A 22,948-nucleotide genomic window follows, 5' to 3' on the forward strand; every position below is an offset into this window, starting at 1 on the left:
AAGTACTAACCAAGACCAACCTGCGTGGCGGCCGAGATCCGACGAGATCGGGCGTGTACAGGTTGGCACGGCCGTAAGCCATTACGACAGTGTAGAATACAATGCACCCAACAAGGGTTCCATAGCGCTTAACCCTGCGACACCCGGACCGACCTAGCATTTTTCCCCCTGAAAAAAAGCCCAAGTCCCTCAGGGTACCAGAACAGCAGATCTGCATCCCCGGCGGACAACGGGTTTAACTGATCCGGACCAGCGTGACCAGAACCAGTCCTGTGCCCTAACCACGCCGACATGCCAACTCCAGGAGAGTGTGTTGATCTTAAACATGAAAAGAAGGCGCCACTCAGACGTTCGGTGCGAACCGCGCCCGGTGGCCCACCCCCAGGGCGTGAGACCCTTCTACATATGTCCAGATCCATTCCGTTATCATCCCCTGATATGAACGAGAACCCGTCGACAACCACACAGGTCGTCGGAAGAGGAAAACCCCCATCCCAATTGCTTTATAAAAACGCTGTTTTAACCCCAAGCAACCAAGCCAGTCAGTTGCTTAATGTCCAGCAGAACATCCCGAGCTAGCACTATGTGTGCGTCGGGCATATCCACATCAATAATAGGCTATGTAGACCATCTTATTGAATCCCCAAGGCACCCAGGGGAACGACAAGAGGGGCGGGATGCAACCAACTCCATGAATGAATGAATGAAAACTTTATTCAACAGATTGCAGAATGGGTACAATACAGTACAGCTCAATACACACAATTGTTAAGGGGATGCAGACCTGAGAAAGACGTTAGTCTTGTTTCCATCAGGGTCCCCCATTTCCAATTCATATAGATTCATCCAACTCTTTATAATAATAAAGAAGAAGCATCACCCGTATGAACCCAACTGCACAGCTGGGAGTAAAAAACCGTTTACATGTTTTTACATCCAGTCACTCCTTTAGTCAAAGAGTAAAGACCGAACTTTCCCAGAAGCCTTCCCACATGAGTCGTAGTTATGAAAAAGACATGTCAACTGTGAGTCACGTGACCAACTGACTCAAGTTTACACATAAATCGAGCGTAGCAGACCCGTAAGCCCTACGCTTTAACTCGACACCTTAACACCACAACCTTACGTAAAGATCTTTAACTCACGGAAGGCGTCGCCATAGCAACATTGCTATGACGGGGGGAAACCCTGTACACGGCTCCTATTTGTAGCAGAAGCGCCGTCTCTTCTCCTGGCCTTCTTGGAGGGGCCAGCAGCGGCGGCGGAGGCAGTGGTAGGCACGGCGGAGGGAGCTCGACGTCGTGGAAGCCTTCCGACTCCACCGGCAAGGACGGGAGGCGGAAAATGGGGTTGGAGAACGGATCTCTCCTCTGCCATCTCTCTGCACGTTGAGGTCATCAGCTGCAGGGCCTTCCCGAACAGTCCAGCATCGGAGAGGCTGGCCGTCAGAAGAGGGGTTCTCTTCTTCTCCGGCACTCGAGCCTGCTCCAGCCAAAGGTGGCGCTGGATCAGGGTGGCCAGGGCGCGCGTCTTCCCCGAGGCTATGGCCAGCACCTGGGTAAGGTGCAGGACAGCTCCTGCCGCCTGGGTGATCTGATCGCATTTTACCTCAGTCAGATCCATGCCGCCCGTCATTATCCCCGATACAAATCTAGCCAGGTGGGCGATGTTAGAAGCCGCAGCCAGCGATTGTGTACCAGCGATAAATGACTGGTCACCCCAATATGCCAATCGCCTAGCCGATCTTCCATGGAGAACCGGCTTGCATAATGGTTCCCACACCACATCCGAACAGAGGAGAGCGGCCATCGGCCTATCAAGCCGTGGCACGCCCTCTCTCATACCTTTGACCAACCCCGACACCCGCGTAACTGGTACGTAGGCGGGGGCAAGTCCCATGATGTTAGAAACCGCCTGACCCTGACGAACATAGGCCCCCATTGAGGGGAAAAATGGGTAGACAACATCCACCCCTCTCACCGGGCGACGCTGCCAGAGATGACCTATGAGATCGTCAGGGACAGGAGCAGGCAATGGCAGCGGCAGCGGCACGCCATTTGCAGCGGCAGCTACCGCCATGAGCTCGGGAAACAAAGCCCGCAGTTCCCCCTGCTGACCTTCCTCCACCGAACCCGCATCCCTCACATGCAGCAGGCTTCGACCCATTGAGGAGCCACAGTCTGATGTGGCTGATAGCAGGGCATCCTGCTGATGAGGCCGAGGTGGTTCCTCGACATCTTCGAACAAGGCGTCCCAAGGAGCCATTTCTCCCCCCTCCGGGGTTTCCTGGATAGGAGGGATACTCGCCTCCACAGGACCTTCAAACAAGAATCCGTCCGACTCTTCCATGAAGTCCTCAGTTTCCATCGGACATCCAGAGCCGGACGCATCCTCGCTGGTCTCCAGCAATTCCCCAAACCCAGGCCGTTCGCGCCTGCATGCCACCATCTTGCGATGTGAACGGGCAGACGCGAAAAGTTTGCGTCGCAAATCCTCCGGACCCAAAACAACCGACCGTTCAACAACGGACGATTCCCTGGAACCAGAGTCAAGATCAGGCCATCGCCGGAGCGACGGCACCGATGCCTCGGCTCCTCGGAGAGGCAAACTACCCATCGGCTGCCTCCTGGGCTGGGTCGGCAACCACGAAAGTGGCAGCAGCCCCGCACCAAAATGCACGACGGAGGCGGGAATGGAGAACCGCTGGTGAAGAGTGGGTCTACTCTCCGAAGAAGACATTATGACTTTGCTTTTTCCTTTGAACAGTTATGAGAGAAGAAAAAACTAAGCACAATGTAAACTCGTCACAACTCTTTTCAACTAACAACACGTCAAGTGGGGTACTACCGAGGCACTTCCTTGTGGTGAAAGCGAGAAGGAGGAGAGCAGGTGACCACACACCTGCTTATGAAGGTAAGCTAACGAGGGGTGTGGTCAGACGAATACTGGTATTAAAGGTACATTTGTGGAATTTATTCAGTGCGCGTGCACGTACGCGAGGGAGTGCATGAGTGATGCCGAGCGGATCCCCTAATGATACAGAACTTCTGTTAAAAAATGCAACGAGATTGAAAAACATGCTTTTCATTTAGCTGAATCTTGAAACAAGTAGTGTCTCTTTAATGTACCTCATGAGTGTTCTTTAAACAGGTTCAATGTCTCTTTAGCCTCATAAACCATAGCCATATTTTCTGAAAATCCGCCTAAAATACATACCTAAGTAAATGGAAGATTGCTCCACTTCTACAAGGTTTATTTGCATGTTCTTGTTATCTAGGGACATCTATGGATATCAGGGAATCCATTCCCAGTCTCAGGAATATTGTGTCTGTTAATAGGCTTGAGTAAATTGTGATGAACCAAAAGGAGAATATACATTTTCTTTTCTTTTTATTTCCCCCCCTCATCTTTGACTAAAAATGCAAAAAATTACCAGACATGAAAAATTGCCACTGATCTCATTCAGCACCTTCTTTAGATCACATGTACAAATAATCTAAGCAAATGAATAAAGGGCAGATGATAAACAAAAGGTTTTGTAGAGAGAGTACTGAATTCAGCCATCCAGACACATGCAATTTGAAATATGATTATAGAATATAGAATATCAGGCCTATAAATGACCTTATTATGGCCAAGTCACACATCTATGGATCGGATCAAATCTCCCCTTTCCAATAGCAGAGATCAATCTGGATTTAGTATCGCCAGGCAGTGCAGCAAAAACCGTGAATGAAATCTACTGTAAGTACAGTTACTTTTTTATAAATGTATATATGTAAATGTCTCTGCCATTTTTCATCAGATTACAATGCCGTTTTTTGCTAGACGTTCACAGAAAGGTAGAGGAACTAACTGTGTTCTGTTTTATGGCAATAACGTTCTGATTGTGGTATATAAGAGAAAAAGTCAGCTAGAAGTCAGATGATTGACAGGGGCTGGCGTGAGCTGTAGTTTTTTTTTTATTCGAAAGCCCATCAAAAGCCCTGGGTCTCTTCTCTCAAAATACTACACTCAAGTTAGGTTGCGCCAAATTTTCACGTCTATAAGCGCCTTTTTTCAACTCGATGCCCTGAGCTTTCTATAAACTCATATTTCACTAATAACAGTTCAAATCATTGGTAAACAAACATAGTGCTGAAAATATACACTTTGACTGCTGTTTTGACTGGGTTAGGATCTTTACTCTTGGCTACATTTGAAAAAAACATGCAACATTAATTCATACATTCTGTAGAGATGGATTTATGACGTGATATCAATCTCGTACCGGTCCCAGACCGCTCAGGCTTAAGAGGTTAATGTACCTCATGAGTGTTTTTTCAACAGGTAGAATGTATCTTTAATGTGCCTCATGAGAGTGTTCTTTAAACAGGTAGAATGTCTCTTTAATGTACCTCATGAGAGTGTTCTTTAAACAGGTAGAATGTCTCTTTAATGTACCTCATGAGAGTGTTCTTTAAACAGGTAGAATGTCAGGTAAGCTGTAGCCCTATTTTCTGAAATAAATGGAAGATTGCTCCACTTCTGCAAGGTCAATTTGTATGTATTTCCGGTGTCAGAAATATTGTATCTGTTACTAGGCTTGAGTAAATTGTAATGAAGAAAAGGAGAATATAAATCATGATTTATTTTTGCATCTGTGCCGGTGAATAACACCATGAAAACATTGAGGTCCTTCTGATTTGGCTCACTGAGCTCATTCACCACCTTATTGAGATCAAGTGTAAAAGAAATCTAAGCAAATGAATAAAGGGAAGATGATTAAACAGAAGGACTTGTAGATACAGTAATAAATGATAATCGATTTTAATTATGAATTCATATTTGACCTTGAACTTGACCTTGACCTTATTATGGCCAAATCATACATCTGTGGATAGGGAAAAGGCTCCTCTTTCCGATGGCAGGGTTGAATCTGGATTTAGTCATTTCCTTGCGGTTTTACGATAAAAGAGATATAATTAGCATTTCTCCGATAAATTCGTATTTCCGATAAATCGTATAAAACATCGGTAAAAATGAAAATATACACTTTGACTACTGTTTTGATAGGGTTATGGTCTTTACTCTTGGCTAAAAAAAAAAAAAAAAAAAAAAAAACATTAACCTCTTAACATCCAAGGGCCCACATGTGGGCCCTCATGAGGACGATTCGCGATGCCACTTTGCCGACCTCTAGTGGCTCGGGTGTGCATTTCTTTTAATACAATATATAGATTGAATTAAAGCCCTATTTGTTGCCTGTCGATTGCCCTTTCAGGTGACAAAATCCGTTCAGCGGTTCTCGAGTTACATGCCGATATGTGAGGCATGCCCCAAAGTACGCAAAAGTACACATTACCACCCAGACTCCCGGGGCTCTAGCTCCGTCAATTATTTGGCGATCTCGAAAATCTTGCACAGGGTTGTAGCCAATGAGTGTGGCTTTCCATTGATACCCCATGATATGATAATTGGGGATCTAATACGATCTCTATTGATCGATTTATGATAAAGAAAAGCAGGGTCCCACCTACAGACTTAACAGGTTGAAGGGGAATTCGGGTATTTTTAAACATGGACCCTATTTTTCCATAATTTGGGGTCTAAATAAATAATAGGAACAACATTTTTTGTAATTGGTTCAGTATTGAGGGAGATCGCTTTAACCGGCAGCCACAAAACAGGCTGCAATGTAAATTGGGCTGGGCGATATGGCCTAAATATGATATCACGATATTTTCTGACCTTTCGGCGATACACGATACACATCACGATGTTTTTCTTTTTTTCCCCAAACAATTCATTATGAGGCTTACCAAGACAGTATTTGAGTTTGCAAGCTAACATTAAAGACTAAATAAAATACCCATGCATTTAGCATTTTTATATTATATATTAGATTTAGATTATTGGATTATTAGATTATATATTGCATATATTTAGCAATGAGATATTATATGATTTAGATATGAAATATGATTAATTGAAAATGGGGGACCCTGATGTAAACAAGACGAAAGACTTTCTCTGGTCTGCATCCCCTTAACAATTGTATGTATTGAGCTGTACTGTACCCATTCTGCAATATGTTAATAAAGTTTTAAATCAATCAATCAATCAATAAATAGCATTTTAGCATTTTTATGAAACTACTGTATATTTGTATGTCTCTAAATGTTTTGATGAATTGAAAATGGAGGACCCTTATGTAAAAAAGCCGAAAGTATTTTTCTGGTCTTCATCCCCCAGTCCACTGTTGTTGTATTGAGCTGTACTGTATTGTACCCATTCTGCAATCGTTAATAACGTTTTCATTCATTCGATCATTCAGCCGGCAACAGAATAATTTTGATTGACAGTCGAGTCTGCCAATTACGTCACACCGATTGAACCCGCCCTGCTGTTCTTAGCACCAATCGGCAAGCTCTATGCGTTTTTTACTTCCGCAATTGATTTTGACGAGAGCTGAGCTCAGCTCAACGACAACAACAGCTCCCTGCGGCAGACGAGTGATTACCAGCGCACCGCAGCATGACTAAACAAGCCATAATGATTTTATTGCAACGAATGTTATAATAAAAGCCTTTCCATACATCTGTCTGATTGAAAACTTTATTAACAGACCGCAGAATGGGCATGCACAACTCCGCACGGGCTGAGATATGAACAGTAACGCTTGCTATCTATGTCGTCATCGCACATTGCTATGTTTGGGTAATACGCTAATGTTATTGAACGTGTAACTATATAACGTTAATGCCACAAAACGAATGCCTTTGTTAATAATAATTAGTAACTTTGATGCAGTAGTGTGTGTGGGGGCGGCGTTGTTCAAAAGTTTGAACGGGTGTGGACCAGATTGACGCGACACAATCCTCTTGGGCAAAACATCACGATATCCACAATACGTTAAAAAAGTGTATCGTTAATGAACTGTACCCGATATTTATATAATATCGTCATATCGCCCAGCCCTAAATGTAATCACACGGGGCATTCATGCACATCAATGTACGTCCACTAAAATATATATATATATATCTTTTTTGTCACTGACAGGCTCAGACTGTTAAAATAAGTGTCTGAAGACTCTTCTATTTCTTTTACTACAGTCTGATTCAAATAGAAGTCTCGCTCTGAAATCCTGCAAGGCGTGAGTTGTTATAAGAAGACTAGTTTGTCTTGTTGCAATACAGAAAGGATAGGGACACACTGAAAACAAATGGATTAAAACGCTCCTGTCCGTAAACTGTGCCTTGTAGACCATCGGGTCTGTAACAATCATTTTGACCCTGGTGACTACTGCCAGTCCAAGAGAAGAAATACTGTACCAAAGTACCTTTTCCTAAAGAAAAATGATGTTCCAAGAGTGGAGAGACCTACCGCAGGAAAAAACATTATGGAAAAATAGGTTTAAAAATACTGGAATTCCCCTTTAAACAGGTAGAATGTCTCTTAAATATACCTTGTGCTGGTGTTCTTTAAACAGGTAGAATGTCTCTTTAATGTACCTCATGAGAGTGTTATTTAAGCAGGCATATTGTCTCTTTAATTCATTGAGCACCAAAAACACGAGATATCTCGTTTCTGAGAGCCAACGCTTGAGTGCCAAAAACGAGATATCTCGTTTCTGGTTCCTTTTTTTCTATTTTCTTATTCTAAACACTTGCGCGGGCCTTTGTGAGTATGGCTGGAACCTGCAATGATGATTGAATCCCGACAGGTGGCAGTATCGCCTACCTTATGAACTGCATGGGCCAGTTCAGTGAGAGTAATGATTACTAGGGATCACTAGGGCAGTGGCAGCAGTGGCAGCAGTGGCATGGCAGCACTGAGCAAACTACAGCAATCTAACGTTCGATAATGGCGATCACCTAGAGCGAACTATTGGATATTATGAAGAAGACAAAACGGATTATATGGATGATTATGGATGATGAGGTGCGTTTCCACCAGACTATGTTGGACTCAGCACTTCTGGTAAATCATAAAAATACTATAGTCAAACCGGCCGATGAGGAAACCTATTCGGCTCCGTGGTATAGTCTGGCCCGAGCAGACTATAGAAGAAGACAACGGATGAGGGCCACCTAACGTTATATGTATTGATCCTGTTCTGATTCAAGACACTTGGAGTGAGAGTGGAGTACCTGCTGACAAAGGTAACGTCTATTTTACGTATATTTTACCGAACCCCATCATAAAACATGCTTTTGTAATGATCGCAGCGTCGGAAAACGATTTTTAGCGTGGTATAGCGCACAAACAAAGGTATGTAGAAATAAACTGTTTTGTCCCTGTTGGGAGTATAAATCGTGCCTGTCAAATGAGCCATACTATTGTCTCCATAGCTATAATATAGAATATATGATGGGTCCGCAAACATCGTGAAAATGGTCAATAACGCTGGCGCCAGAGAGTAAAGATGGAAAAACAGCGTGGCAGTCAATTAGTTAATATATCCTTTGAAAGTGTTCTTTAAACAGGCATGTGGTCTCTTTAATGTGCCTCATGAGAGTGTTCTTTAAACAGGTAGAATGTCTCTTTAATGTACCCCATGAGAGTGTTCTTTAAACAGGTAGAATGTCTTTAACCTCTTTAACAGGCGCCCCCAAAAGTGATTTTTTTTTAACTTGAACTTGAGGACTGCATACTTTTTTAGAAAACCAAAATACTATACTTTATACTTTCTCGATTCTGATTGGCTGAAACAGTCATTTTACACGTGTTTATTCTTCACAATTCCACGCTGCTGGCCCAGGACCCGCCCACAACCGAATCACATCACATCACTCCGCCGGATCACAAGATGCCGGACAATAATTTAACAAATGGATATGTTGATAACGACTAAACGACTAAATATCAAGCGATTCTGTCACAGCGAATGGCTTAGTCCTTTAAACAATGTTGGATGATGTAATTGATGGGTCTTGAATCATTGTGTAACAAAAGAAAAATCGCGGATTGATTGATTGATTAATTTGCCATTTTATTTTCAATTTCTTTTTCCTTCTCTCTGACTGCAGCCCTCACTCTCACACTGTCCGACGCTGGCTCAGTCTCCACCCACCCCAAGCACACACACACACACACACACACACACACACACACACACACACACACACACACACACACACACACACACACACACACACACACACACGCACACACACACACACACACGCACACACACACTCCTGTCTGCAACGCGGGGGATAGTCAGACTGAGAGAGAGCTGGGTGCTGCGCTGTTCTAAGTGAGCATGGCCTATTGAGTTGATTGATTGATTGATTGATTGATTGCTAATTTTATTACTGTACGCTTGGTTTCCAACTGGTTAAGTTTAGGCCCTCTACAGTAGGTTTAAAAAAATAAATAAAAAAATAGGGCGAAGAAAACCTTTTTTTCCTATAGGGCAAAGAAAACGTTTTAATTTGTTTTACCTACTTTCTATAGAAGCATCTAAGAATGAAGTTCTATAGAAAGTAGGTCTGCATCCCCTTAACAATTGTGTGTATTGAGCCGTACTGTATTGTACCCATTCTGCATCTGGTAATAAAATGTTCAATCAATCATTCCAATAATACACAGTTGGATGTGTTAGTTGGTTGGATGCACTTCAAGCTGCTTCCACATGAGGCAACTTCTCTCAATCATTCCAATAATACACAGTTGGATGTGTTAGTTGGTTGGATGCACTTCAAGCTGCTTCCACATGGAGGCAACTTGTATTTTTTGTAGTTGTGGGAACTACTTTTTCTGGCGGATGGTTTTTTCAATAAATCTTCGATTAATGTGTGTTTATTGTATAGCAATAAGGTTGGATGAATATGGCAGTTGTATAAAAGCATTACACCACTTGCAGTCGTGATTTGGGGCTGCGCCTCGGGCCTAACGACCACCCCTAGGCATGGTTTATTGTTCACAAACCACTCCTGCGCGTGATGTAATGCTTAATTATAGCACATGCATGAGCCTGGTCTCTTTTGAAAGATAACATTTTGAAGTTTCTGATACTATGTGGCAGATATCACCCCCCCTCTCATGGATATGTGAAGGACTGGATATATTATTGCCACGGAAGGAGTAGAAACAATTAGGTAGCTGATTAGTACTGATAGAACACACCTGTGCATCATTAGTTCACCTACATCTCACATGCACACACCCCAGACACACACACTACAAATACACTAGGTTAGTCAGAGGTAAGTTGAGTGGAGGTGAGGTTACAAACATCTCAAAACAAGCTAGTCAGACTACTGCTTGACCTGACTCCTAGAACCCACCTCACCCCTGCCCACTTTGACAACCTAGGATGGCTTAGAGTAGACGACAGAGTACAGCAACTTGCAATGGGCCTGGTCTACAAGATACACTATGCGACCAAGGTACCCATGTACATGTCAAAATACTTCCCAAAGGTCAGTGAATACCACGATCACAACACCAGAGGGAGCTCCACAAATCATGTTAAACCCAGATTCGGCTCAAACAAGGGACTAAACACGTTTAGCAATTATGCCACATCAATGTGGAACGCCCTACCCAAAGCTGTAAAGGAATGTGAATCACTACCCACTTTCAAAAACACTCTCAAAGAACACCTACGGGAGACTGCAATTCGAAACTGGCCCCTACAAATGTCCTAACCCAGTTGTACAGTAAATGACCAAGTATGGCTTTGTCAGTATTCCAATGTACAGTGTACAGTGTGTGTCCCCCTACCCAAACCCCCCCCCCCCCACCTCCAATGTACAGCCCCCACCCACCCAACAACACCCCACCCACCCAACCTCCTCCAATGTACAGTTTCTACGTCAAATGTATATACACTCTTTTTATGGACACTTTTTGTATCACAAACAGTACTGTATTTGCAAATCTGATATGTCATAAATGTATAGATGTAGCAGTACTGTCTATCTGTATGTCATGTATGTCATTATGTTATGATGAATTGAAAATGGGGGACCCTGATGTAAACAAGACGAAAGTCTTTCTCTGGTCTGCATCCCCTTAACAATTGTATGTAATGAGCTGTACTGTACTGTACCCATTCTGCAATCTGTTAATAAACTTTTCAATCAATCAATCAATCAAACATTGAGAGAGAGATTGGTTTATTCTGAGTTTTGTAAGGTGAGAGGTATTAAGAGGAGAGGAGAAAGCGAGAAGGTGTGTACTGGACCCTAGACTGGCTGAGAAACCCCCTTGTGTACTGACCCTGGACCGGACGACTACTCTGAGTATTGAACAATCCCTTCTTTTTGTACGAGAGCCTGTTTTGTGTTTTGACCATCGAACTTAATTCTGCCCATAATCAATAAATATTCGTATTGATTGATATTGCACTTGTGTGGACATTCAAATGTGTTTGTTTTTTAACCATGGCGAGTCTGAACACCACCAGGCTCGTCACAAATAGAAGAGAAAATTCACTTTTAGTGCTAATGAAATAGAGTAACATAGGTCTGAACTTGAGTTGTAGAAAAACTTGATTTTGGTAAACTGGGGGGAAAAAAAGAAGCTCTGCAGGTTTCAGTTTTCTCATTGACTCCAATGCATTCTGCATTGTTTTTCTCTTCCTGTTTACGCTTGTGACTTTTCACCTAGATCCCTGATTCGCTCATCCCCACATGGGGTATCATTGGAAAGCCCTCATTGGTTACAACTCTGTCCAATCATTTTCGAGATCGCCAAATGATTGACGGAGCTAGAGCCTCCAGAGTCGCTGGTGGTATTCGAACAAAAGAAAAGTCTGCCGTGTACTTTGGTGCATGCCTCACATATCGGCATGTAACTCAAGAACCGCTGAACGGATTTTGTCGCCTGAAACGGCAATCGACAAATAGGGCTTTAATTCTATATATATATATATATTGTATAAAAAAAATTAGCACACCCAAGCCACTAGAGGTCAGCAAAGTGGCGCGTTGCGCCAGTGGGCAAATCGTTCTCAAGAGAGCCCGGGGCCGGGCCGTTGCATGTTAAGATGTTAATGTACCTCATGAGTGTTCTTTAAACAGGTAGAATGTCTCTTTAATGTGCCTCATGAGAGTGTTCTTTAAACAGGTATAATGTGTCTTTAATGTGCCTCATGAGAGTGTTCTTTAAACAGGTAGAATGTCTCTTTAATGTCTCTTTAATATGCCTCATGAGTGTTCTTTAAAGGGGAACTATCTTACTATTTCTTTCACTATTTGGGCAATTTTACACAATTCCTGTGAGTCTATAGAACACATCTGTAAGTTTTTTATTTTTTTTCATTGTTTTGTATTTCTAATCAAGTACTTTCGAGCAGCATTTTCTGCATTCAAAATTCCAAGCTGTTTTTGGCTGGGCTCCGCCCCATACTAGCAATGCGCTTTTAGTGACAGTCACCCACACAGCGTGATATAGAGAGCGAGAGAGAGAAGGAGCGAGCGAGAGAGAGAGAGAGAGAGAGATAGAGAGGGAGAGATAGAGAGAGGGAGAGAGAGAGAGGAGAGATCGCTCCGTGAACGCGTGTGTGAGCGGCTCGACTTGCGATTGTGTGTAAATGCAGGGGAGAGATAGAGCGAGGGAGAGAGAGAGAGGAGAGATCGTTCCGTGAGCGCATGTGTGAGCGGCTCGACTCTGTGTGTAAATGCAGGGGGAGAGACAGAGAGCCTCTCTGTATGAGAGCCTCTCTCTCCCTCTCTCTATCTGTCTGTCTCTCCCTCTCTCTTTAGAGGAAGTGTCAGTGAGTGTCAGTGCTTCACCCAAGCAACTTGAAACACATCTAGCACACTCAATCCATAACTTGTGCCAAATTATGTCCGGGACCAGATGGACATCAATACTGGAAATCGCGATCAGACAATTGGAATATTCTTTTTGGAATAACCCCGATCAAGGACTATTTGACGTCAATTCCACCTTGATCCTACAATGATTTCACATCGATCCAACTGGTGATCAGAGCATCAAAAAACTACTTTAGTAAAATTCAGGAATTAGCCTAGATCACTCCTAAACTATACAATATTCACCACGGGATAACGCACGAACGTGTACATGAAAAAATTATCTCTTTTTTGCATGTTCTACGGAAGAAAGTGACTGTCAAATGACCATAGTATTGTCTCCATAGCTATAATATAGATTAGAATATAGATATAGCTCTCCAAACATAGTGACGCACAGTGAAAATAGGCTATGGAAAGTTGGCGCATTAGCTACAGGGATAAGGGTAATGGCTGGCGCTGAAAGTGTTAATGTGCCTCATGAGAGTGTTCTTTAAACAGGTAGAATGTCTCTTTAATGTACCTCATGAGTGTTCTTTAAACAGGTAGAATGTGTCTTTAATGTACCTCATGAGAGTGTTCTTTAAACAGGTAGAATGTCTCTTTAATGTGTCTTTAATATACCTCATGAGAATGGGGTGTAAAATTCACATTGAGCTCAGAGACTAAATCTACCTAAATAGGTACATTTTTCTTTTGGAGGATATGGCATGGTAAGAAACGCAGACCAAGATAAAGCTTGTAAACAATGTCTGCATTTGGTTTATAATTTATGTAATTCATAATTTATCATGAATGAATGAATAAAAACTTTATTTAACAGATTGCAGAATGGGTACAATACAGTACGGCTCAATACACACAATTGTTAAGGGGATGCAGACCAGAGAAAGACGTTTGTCTTGTTTACATCAGGGTCCCCCAAGCTCTACCCATCTGGAAGACAAGAACAAGCACTAAGCTGTTCCCTCTTACTCATAGGGGTTGGAAATATGTTCACAAAGAAAGATGGAATACGCTATTGCTATCTCATGAGTAGTTTTTTTAATATCCTTGTAGCCCCATGGCATCATTATCATATACGGCCATACATTATGATGAATTATAGATAATACAAGTGCATGGTTGTAGCTAGTGTGAGTTTGTATGTGCCAGTGTTGTTTTTGTGACCTCGGGCTCTTCCAGATAAGTGTGTATTTACTCATTTTGTGAAAAACACATTAGCATGCGTCCGCCTAATGAACTGACATTTACAATGATATTGTTAGGCTTTCTGGCAAATGAAGAAGAACATGTATCAGACTGAGCCGATAACAACCAGGGCTGTGCTCCACTAAAGGAATTCTCACGTAACTGATTGTCACAAGAGCTTCGACTTATCAAATAGTCTATTTAATTGACAAATCTTTCAAATCACATTTTGCACACTGTTACTCTTCTGCAAATGAATGCGACCGTGCAGAGGAGTCTGTTTACATTTAGTGCTTATTAGAGACCAAAGCAAACGTGTTAATTATTGTGATGCCAGAGATGTGCTTATCGTAGAAATAAGTCATTAAGCATAAGCAATAAAATGAAAAACAGACAAACAGAAACAACTATGATCCTATAAGGATCTATTAGTCAACAAATCAGCTAAGAGGGCAGTCTGGAAGATGAGCTAATTTGCTGCCTGCAAACTGAGCCTGGACTTATAGCCACCTACTGTAGACCCATTTCAGTGGACGGGAGTAGTTGCCTTGACAGACAAAACTCCTTCGGCCAATCAGCGTAACAAAAGTAGTCCGCAGAGAAAGTCCATTAGTGCCTACTTATCGCTGTGTTTATTCTACTAACGTTAACATTACTTTAAACGTTGCTTTGGGAGACGCCAATACCATTTGCCAGTGGCAGCCTGTATTTCACATCATCAACTACGGGATCCAATCAGGGGCCGCATTGAACAGCAGTTAGAATGCAGTCCCTGATCGACTCTGATTGCATGGCAATTTCTGGAAATCAATGTGGATTATGAGGCAGGCCAGTCTGTATTGCAGAAATAGAAGTAAAAAGTTTTTTTGAGAAAGACTGGCTTCCAGGCTACTAAGAGGGGGCAGCCCTAATAATATATAATATAATAATGTTTGACTAAAACTTGAACTAACAAAAGTAAAAATTAGAGCTGGGACTTTATCACGTTAATTTAGATGAATTAACTACAGAAAAATTTAAGCGGGGGAGCAGGGGGTATGGGAGGGGGAACACAAGGTAAAGAGGATCTCATCATTTATAAGGCACAGCTCTCGTCTGTCGGCTCCGGGCTGCATTTTTGCTGATCAACCAATACATTGTTGGAAAGTAGAATTTGCCGCTTTTCGATCGTAACCACACTCAACCTATTGCGTGATTCCATTCTCGAGTTACAAGACGAAACATCCGGCGAGCGTCATTTGACAAGCCATTCTGACGAGCTGTCCTGATCACGCTGAATTATTGTCAGTACACATATTACAAAAAACTTTGTGAAACACTCATTTTGAGTGGGATTTTTATAAACTTTGGACCTGTATGACTATAAGACTATGGAACCGTTATGTTTTCCAGCTCCTACCTCTCAGCTGGAACTTAAAAACAGGCATCTGGCAACCACTAAACAGAAATGCGAGTACACAAAACTTTTACTTCAGTGTGTTCAAACCTCTGTTACTTGATTTCATTCGCACTCAAAGTGATTTTTCTTTATTGTGTAAGAAACTTTGGAATGTTACCTTCCAAAAGAGAAAAGGTCATTTGCGCTATATATATAAAATTGCTGCACTTTGTTAAAAATTGCATTCAAATCAAATCAAATCAAATGTATTTGTAAGGCCCGACAACACGCGTTAATGTCCCCATGGGCCGGACACGTCTTCTTTAAACAAGTCAAGAAGAAACATAACAATAAGTCAAGAACAAAACAAGAACACCATAAGGTCCAACACATTTTAAATAAATGCAAAATAAATGAATGATCTGTTGGTCTGTGTAGTAGCTAATAAACACGATTTGACTGCTTAAACGTATAATACAATGTATATTCATTGATTCACTCATATACCAAAATCCATTTGAATTGAAAAATCTTTATATGCGTTGGTATGCGTTTAAAATGCGATTTATTTCGATTAATTAACTACAAAGTATCTAATTAATCCCAGCACTATCTTTCTAACTTTCTGAGGTACTATTTTGCATAATACTTACATTGTGCTTGGTGAGGTTGGATATGTTGCTTGCTATTGCTTGGAGCCAGTCCAAGCAGTCCTCCGCTGTCGAGCATTGAATAACCCCACTGCAAACCCCGTCTACCGCTGTCACTTGGAAAGCATTTTTCCTACAGAAATTGGGATCAAAGGAAAAGATACTCTGATCAAAGAAATAATCCTATTCTTTAGCATCAAATGGACCAATCCTAACGTATGTTATATGCACACAACTGATTTAGAAATTATTATGTAATTCACGTAGTAGAGGAGGCAGTCTGCAAGGAATCCGAGGCACATGGATATCCTCCAGCGCTTCATTTGGGAGTTTGAGGAAATGCGTTGGAGGATATCCACGTTGTAATTATGGATTTTTTATTCACAATTAGTGCCTTGGATTCCTTGCAGACTGCTACCTCTACTATGGACTTTCATTAGAAGTAAGCTGGACAGCCTCTATATTTAATATTGTACTAATTGCCCTATCCTTGAAGAGCACCAAATTTTTTGCCATCAGCATTACCATAATATGTTTAGTGTAGCATTTTCTTTATTATGTAATTCAATTGTATACATTTACCCGGTCCTACTGCAGAATTGTACTGAATCACTTCAATCACACAGGAGGTAGCGGCAAAGAGATGCTTACTTACACAGAAGCATTGCTGTCCTCTGTCAGGGGCAGAATGCAAAATTTGAACCGTCTTTGAGCATTAAGCAAGCAAGTGATCTTAACACTAGCCCCCACCGACATGCCTCGGGAGCACCAGCTCGGTTAGTAAGCACAGAGACGAGGGGCCACTGAACCTTCACCAGTAGTGACAAGTGCTGGAAAATGGACCCCTGAGCCGCGTTGTGACAAAGACGAGCTCCCCCGGCTCACCTGCAGACGTCAGATCCAGGGACATGCTGTGACAGGCGAGAGTGGAGCAGAGGTATAAGGCGCAGGTCCACCCATCTCTTCTCCCATCGCAGCCCCTGAGACGTGGGCCAAGACGAGCAGGACAGAGTGTCCTGGAGGAGGGGGCGGGGGACGGGGAAGCGGGGGTATGGGAGGGGGAGCACAAAGTAAAGAGGATCTCATCATTTCTCGCTTCACACATTTTCAGAGAGCTGACGTGTCAAGAGCTGTTGCTGCAGGCCAACCCGGCAGGGAGGGCTACGGTGGAAACCAATTCACCCTCTCCGGCACAGACTTAGATGCTAAAAGCGCTGCGATCATCCCGAAATGGCAACAGTGCTGGCACAGGCTCTGGCACTGGAGTGCTGCCCACGTAAACCAAATCTGCGATCATTGATCACTGATCATACATACACATGGACACACAGATAGAGGAACAGACACACAGACTAAATGTACATACATACTAGTACATAAGACTGCAGTACGTGCATGCATGCACACGGACACACACACACACACACACACACACACACACACATATTGCCATGAATTAGGGAACACACATGCAGATGTGTAAAATTACGGTAATGTGATGTAATTATTGTATGAGCATGTAAATAATTAACACAATGGGGACGAACAACGGATATATACGTGTTTCGATTCCACCCGTTGTGGACAGAAGCACGGATATATCCGTGGCAAGTTGTTTTGGCTTTTATTCCATTTTAATAACCTATTCAAGGTCGCCGAGATGCACTGTAGATGTACCCTACTATTTGAATTCGAGAAAGTGCAATACCGGCCAGATCCTCTTAGGGGCGCTATCGTGATAATGCAGTGTGCCCTGTGGCTGAAGGGAGCATTCTTTTTTTTTTTTACTTTCAATGGAGTTTTCAGTTAGCTGGATTCTGGATGTGCAGCATGTAGCTTGGATTACGTTTTGGATTGCGGATTTCACTATGCAATAAGGGGATTTATCATCAGCCAATGGACATATCGATCTACCAGATGGCGATCGATAACGGGGAAATGCTCTGGGGGATCCAACCGGCTCATGGTAAGATCTTTTTCACATAAATTACAGCCCGATCGAGCCTTGTTATGATACGATACGATCGGCCTATGTGGCTACTTAGACGAACACGGTTATTGGTAATCAATAATAAGAAACGACATCCCCCGCCCCCCCCCCCCCCTTTCATGCATACATGCTTGAGGATCGTGCCGATCATATGCAGTTTGAGTTTTAACTGTAGCATCTGTATAACGGAAATGCCATTGGATATAACGTTAGTATCTATTAGCCCTTTATCTCGCCTTCCAGGAAATATACTAGAGCAAATGCCGTATAACGCTTATATTCACAGCGCTATAAAATGAGAACGTATTGATGAAAAAAAAATTCTTTAATCCATTTTGAAGGGACGGTTTATGGTCCCAATTGACAATGAGAATGGACAGATAGCAATACTATAAAGTATAGATTTAGCTCTACAAACAGCCCCAAGTCTGTTTACATTTGCCGGTCCTCTAGAGATTTATTAGACGCATCCCAATGGCCCCGAATGTGTTAAGAATGTCACTATTTATTATGTGCTCATTTTACTAATGTACTTTTGGTAATGATGATACAGTATATAATGACTACTGTTAAGTAGAAAAGCCTAACCAGGGTCCGGTGTCGCAAATTAGCCTCGGCTGGAAATCCTACATGCAATACTATGTATCTTGTTATTGTAACTTGTTACAATGTTTTCTTTTTGCATTATCCCTGAAAATAAATGCCCAAATAAATACAGTAGTTACGGAAGGACAGATGTATGTTAGTCAGTCGAGAGTAACCTGACATGACTGAATGGTCAGAGATGTTACCGTGTTGTTGGGATGGTAGTTCAGGTGCAGGCCGCTGTCACACAGAGGAGAAGAGGTGCCGCTGCTCTGATCACTGGGAACGCCTGAGAGAAAGGGACCCGGGAAAAGTCACGTAGCTATTCTATCTATTTAAACACCCATAGCAGCGTTTCTGTAGATCTATTTCAAGGGTAGTAACTATGGCTGTCAAGAATAAAAAATAATAGAATGAATTACATAAATGGTAAATGGCTGGATTTATATAGTGCTTTTATCCAAAGTGCTTTACAATTTGTTCCTCACATTTTACCCTCACACATTCACACACTGATGGCAGAGGCAGCCATGCAAGGTGCCAACTTGCACATTGAGAGCAATTCGGGGTTAAGTGTCTTGCTCAAGGACACGCTGCCCGGGAATCGAACCAGGACCCTCCGGATTACCAGACGACTGCTCTACCTCCTGAGCCACTGTCGCCCTGCGCCACACTGCTTCGTAGTTAATGAATCTAAATTAATTGCATATCTAGATAACCGCTGACTGTGTCAGACCCATGCAGGAACGTACGCAAGCTAGCTCTCCATTGGGTCTGAAAGCATCACATTGGGAAATACACAAATGAAAATAAGGTCAATAAGGTAAATTTTACTTACCATGATGATGTGTTGGTGTCTGGTCTCTTATGCCGCAATGAATTCCTGGCGCTGTGATTACATTACAAGTACAAGAACAAGACGATTTCTCCATTTATCTGTGTGTTACCGAGGCAGTGTGCCATCAGACAGGGGAATTTATATATAAACGTTTAGAAGAGTATTGCTTTGCTGCTATTGTTAGTACAGAGAGGCACAAAATCATCTTTTCCTGTACTTTAATGTAATCACAGCGCTAGGAATGCGTTTTTTCTATACTTAATTCATCCAAATGAACGTATTCTTTTGACAACCCTAGTCAACCCTAGGTTGGCAAATTGCACTTGTCGACCACTGAGGGTCGTATCTTGCCTTGTAATTTTGTAATTTCGGTGTGGCTTACATCAGGTTTTTTTTTATAAATGGTATCTCTTGTGTTTTTATTATTATTATTTTTTTATAATTTTTTTCCCCCCTTCTTTTTCCGTTTTTCTCCCCATCCCAATGTTAGTTGTTATGCCAATTCCCAATCCCCTTCCTGGTCATTGCGCACTCTACCCCCTACCGTCGGTCTGGGAGGGCGGAGACTATCACATGCTTCCTCCGACACATGTGTAGCCAGCCCACCGCTTCTTTTCACCTGGCAGTGCGGACTCTCACTGGGAGAGTGTAACGTGTGGAAGGTCACACTACCTCTCCCAGATCCTTCCCTTGCTGTGCAGGTGCCCCAACCGAACTGTAGGAGTCGCTGTTTACAACGACCAGGACCCACCCACGCCGGCTTTCCACCCGCTAACACTGCCAATTATGTTAGTATGGACGGTCGGCCAAGCCGGAGGCACCACAGCCGGATTCGATCCCACTGGCTCTGTGGTGGTAGACAGACGCTTAGTCCGCTGCGCTACCCGGCCGCCCTTCGTGTTTTTATTTGATGTCTGGCTTCACAATGCAGTGGTAATAAAAGTACACAATGAGAGCGTCTAAAAACTAGACCTGACTTATGTTGGATTACATAGTTGTGGAGCCCTGCAAATTCTCCCCGACTCGCAGTAGAGCCACCAAGGCAAATATGAACCTAGAAAGAGGTCACTGATGCAGTGATATTTTACTTACCAAAGATATGATTCCTATAAAAAAATACTTGGAAACTAAGGGTTTCAAAATAGTTGATCCGTGGTACGAGATACCCAGCCGCAAATATCTGATAAACATTCCAAAAACTTTTCTAAAAATACCCATAAAAAGGCATATTGTCTTGTCTTTGAATGCTTGCAAGACAAGATGCCTTTATATAGGTATCATAAAAAGCATTTGGATATCTTTAATTACACAGATATCGTGATGCATTATAGATCAAATTTCTTGTAATATATTGATTATTGCAGATATCGTGTATCGTGACCAGGAAAAGGCCCTTTTGCAGGTCCTTAAGGCAGACAGGAAGACAAGGCATTTGGTGCAATCATGCCAGTTAATCTACAGTATGTGATGGAGTCTGTGAAGAAGGCCCTGAGGCCATTAAGGGACTTCACAGATGCACTCTCAGGTGAGAATTGTGTGTCTTACATCTACCTCCACACCACATCTACCTCCACACCACATCTTCCTCTTCATCACATCTACCTCCACACCACATCTACCTCCACATCACATCTTCCTCTTCATCACATCTTCCTCTTCATCACATCTTCCTCTACACCACATCTACCTCCACATCACATTTTCCTCTTCATCACATCTACCTCCTCATCACATCTACCTCCACATCACATCTTCCTCCACGCCACATCTTCCTCTTCATCACATCTACCTCCACATCACATCTACCTCCACATCACATCTACCTCCTCATCACATCTACATCACATCTACCTCCACATCACATCTACCTCTACATCACATCTACCTCCACATCACATCTACCTCCACACCACATCTACCTCCTCATCACATCTACCTCCACATCACATCTACATCACATCTACCTCCACATCACATCTCCCTCCACATCACATCTTCCTCTTCATCACATCTCCCTCCACATCACATCTCCCTCCACATCACATCTTCCTCTTCATCACATCTACCTCCTCATCACATCTACCTCCACATCACATCCACATCACATCTCCCTCCACATCACATCTTCCTCTTCATCACATCTCCCTCCACATCACATCTCCCTCCACATCACATCTACCTCCACATCACATCTACCTCCTCATCACCTCTACATCACATCTACATCACATCTACCTCCACATCACATCTCCCTCCACATCACATCTTCCTCTTCATCACATCTCCCTCCACATCACATCTCCCTCCACATCACATCTACCTCCACATCACATCTACCTCCTCATCACATCTACATCACATCTACCTCCACATCACATCTACCTCCACATCACATCTACCTCTACATCACATCTACATCACATCTACCTCCACATCACATCTACCTCCACATCACATCTTCCTCTTCATCACATCTACCTCCACATCACATCTACCTCCACATCACATCTACCTCCACATCACATCTTCCTCTTCATCACATCTACCTCCACATCACATCTACCTCCACACCACATCTACCTCCACATCACATCTACCTCCACATCACATATACCTCCACATCACCTCCACATCACATCTACCTCCACATCACATCTACCTCCACATCACATCTACCTCCACATCACATCTACCTCCACATCACCTCCACATCACATCTACCTCCACATCACATCTACCTCCACATCACATCTTCCTCTTCATCACATCTACCTCCACACCACATCTACCTCCACACCACATCTACCTCCTAATCACATCACATCTATATCACATCTACCTCCACATCACATCTTCCTCTTCATCACATCTACCTCCACATCACATCTACATCACATCTACCTCCACACCACATCTACCTCCACATCACATCTACCTCTTCATCACATCTACCTCTACATCTACCTCTACATCACATCTACCTCTACATCACATCTACATCACATCTACCTCCACATCACATCTTCCTCTTCATCACATCTACCTCTACATCACATCTACATCACATCTACCTCCACATCACATCTACCTCCACATCACATCTACATCACATCTACCTCCACACCACATCTACCTCCACATCACATCTACCTCTTCATCACATCTACCTCTACATCTACCTCTACATCACATCTACCTCTACATCACATCTACATCACATCTACCTCCACATCACATCTACCTCTACATCACATCTACCTCCACATCACATCTACCTCTACATCACATCTACCTCCACACCACATCTACCTCCACATCACATCTACATCACATCTACCTCCACATCACATCTTCCTCTTCATCACATCTACCTCTTCATCACATCTACCTCTACATCACATCCACATCACATCTACCTCCACATCACATCTACCTCTACATCACATCTACATCACATCTACCTCCACATCACATCTATATCACATCTACCTCACAGAGCCCAGAGGCAGGACAAACATCACTAAAGAAAGTGAAGAAAACACAGGACAGCTTTTTTAAAGC

The 22,948-nt window shown here is 42.9% G+C and overlaps 1 protein-coding gene across 1 annotated transcript in view; it reads right to left on the reverse strand.

Annotated features, from left to right (window-relative positions):
- sntg1 (syntrophin, gamma 1) overlaps positions 1–22,948 on the reverse strand; it is a gene marked incomplete at both ends in the record, with an annotated part of 83,751 nt that overhangs the window by 41,485 nt on the left and 19,318 nt on the right. The window contains 3 exons of the mRNA XM_084328121.1: positions 15,978–16,107; positions 16,860–16,990; positions 18,756–18,838. Of these exons, the coding sequence (XP_084184247.1) occupies positions 15,978–16,107; positions 16,860–16,990; positions 18,756–18,838 (344 nt within the window). The remainder of the gene's footprint in view (positions 1–15,977; positions 16,108–16,859; positions 16,991–18,755; positions 18,839–22,948) is intronic.

Source organism: Notolepis coatsorum (genome assembly GCF_963971535.1).
Source record: "Notolepis coatsorum genome assembly, chromosome: 13".
Lineage (NCBI taxonomy): Eukaryota > Metazoa > Chordata > Actinopteri > Aulopiformes > Paralepididae > Notolepis > Notolepis coatsorum.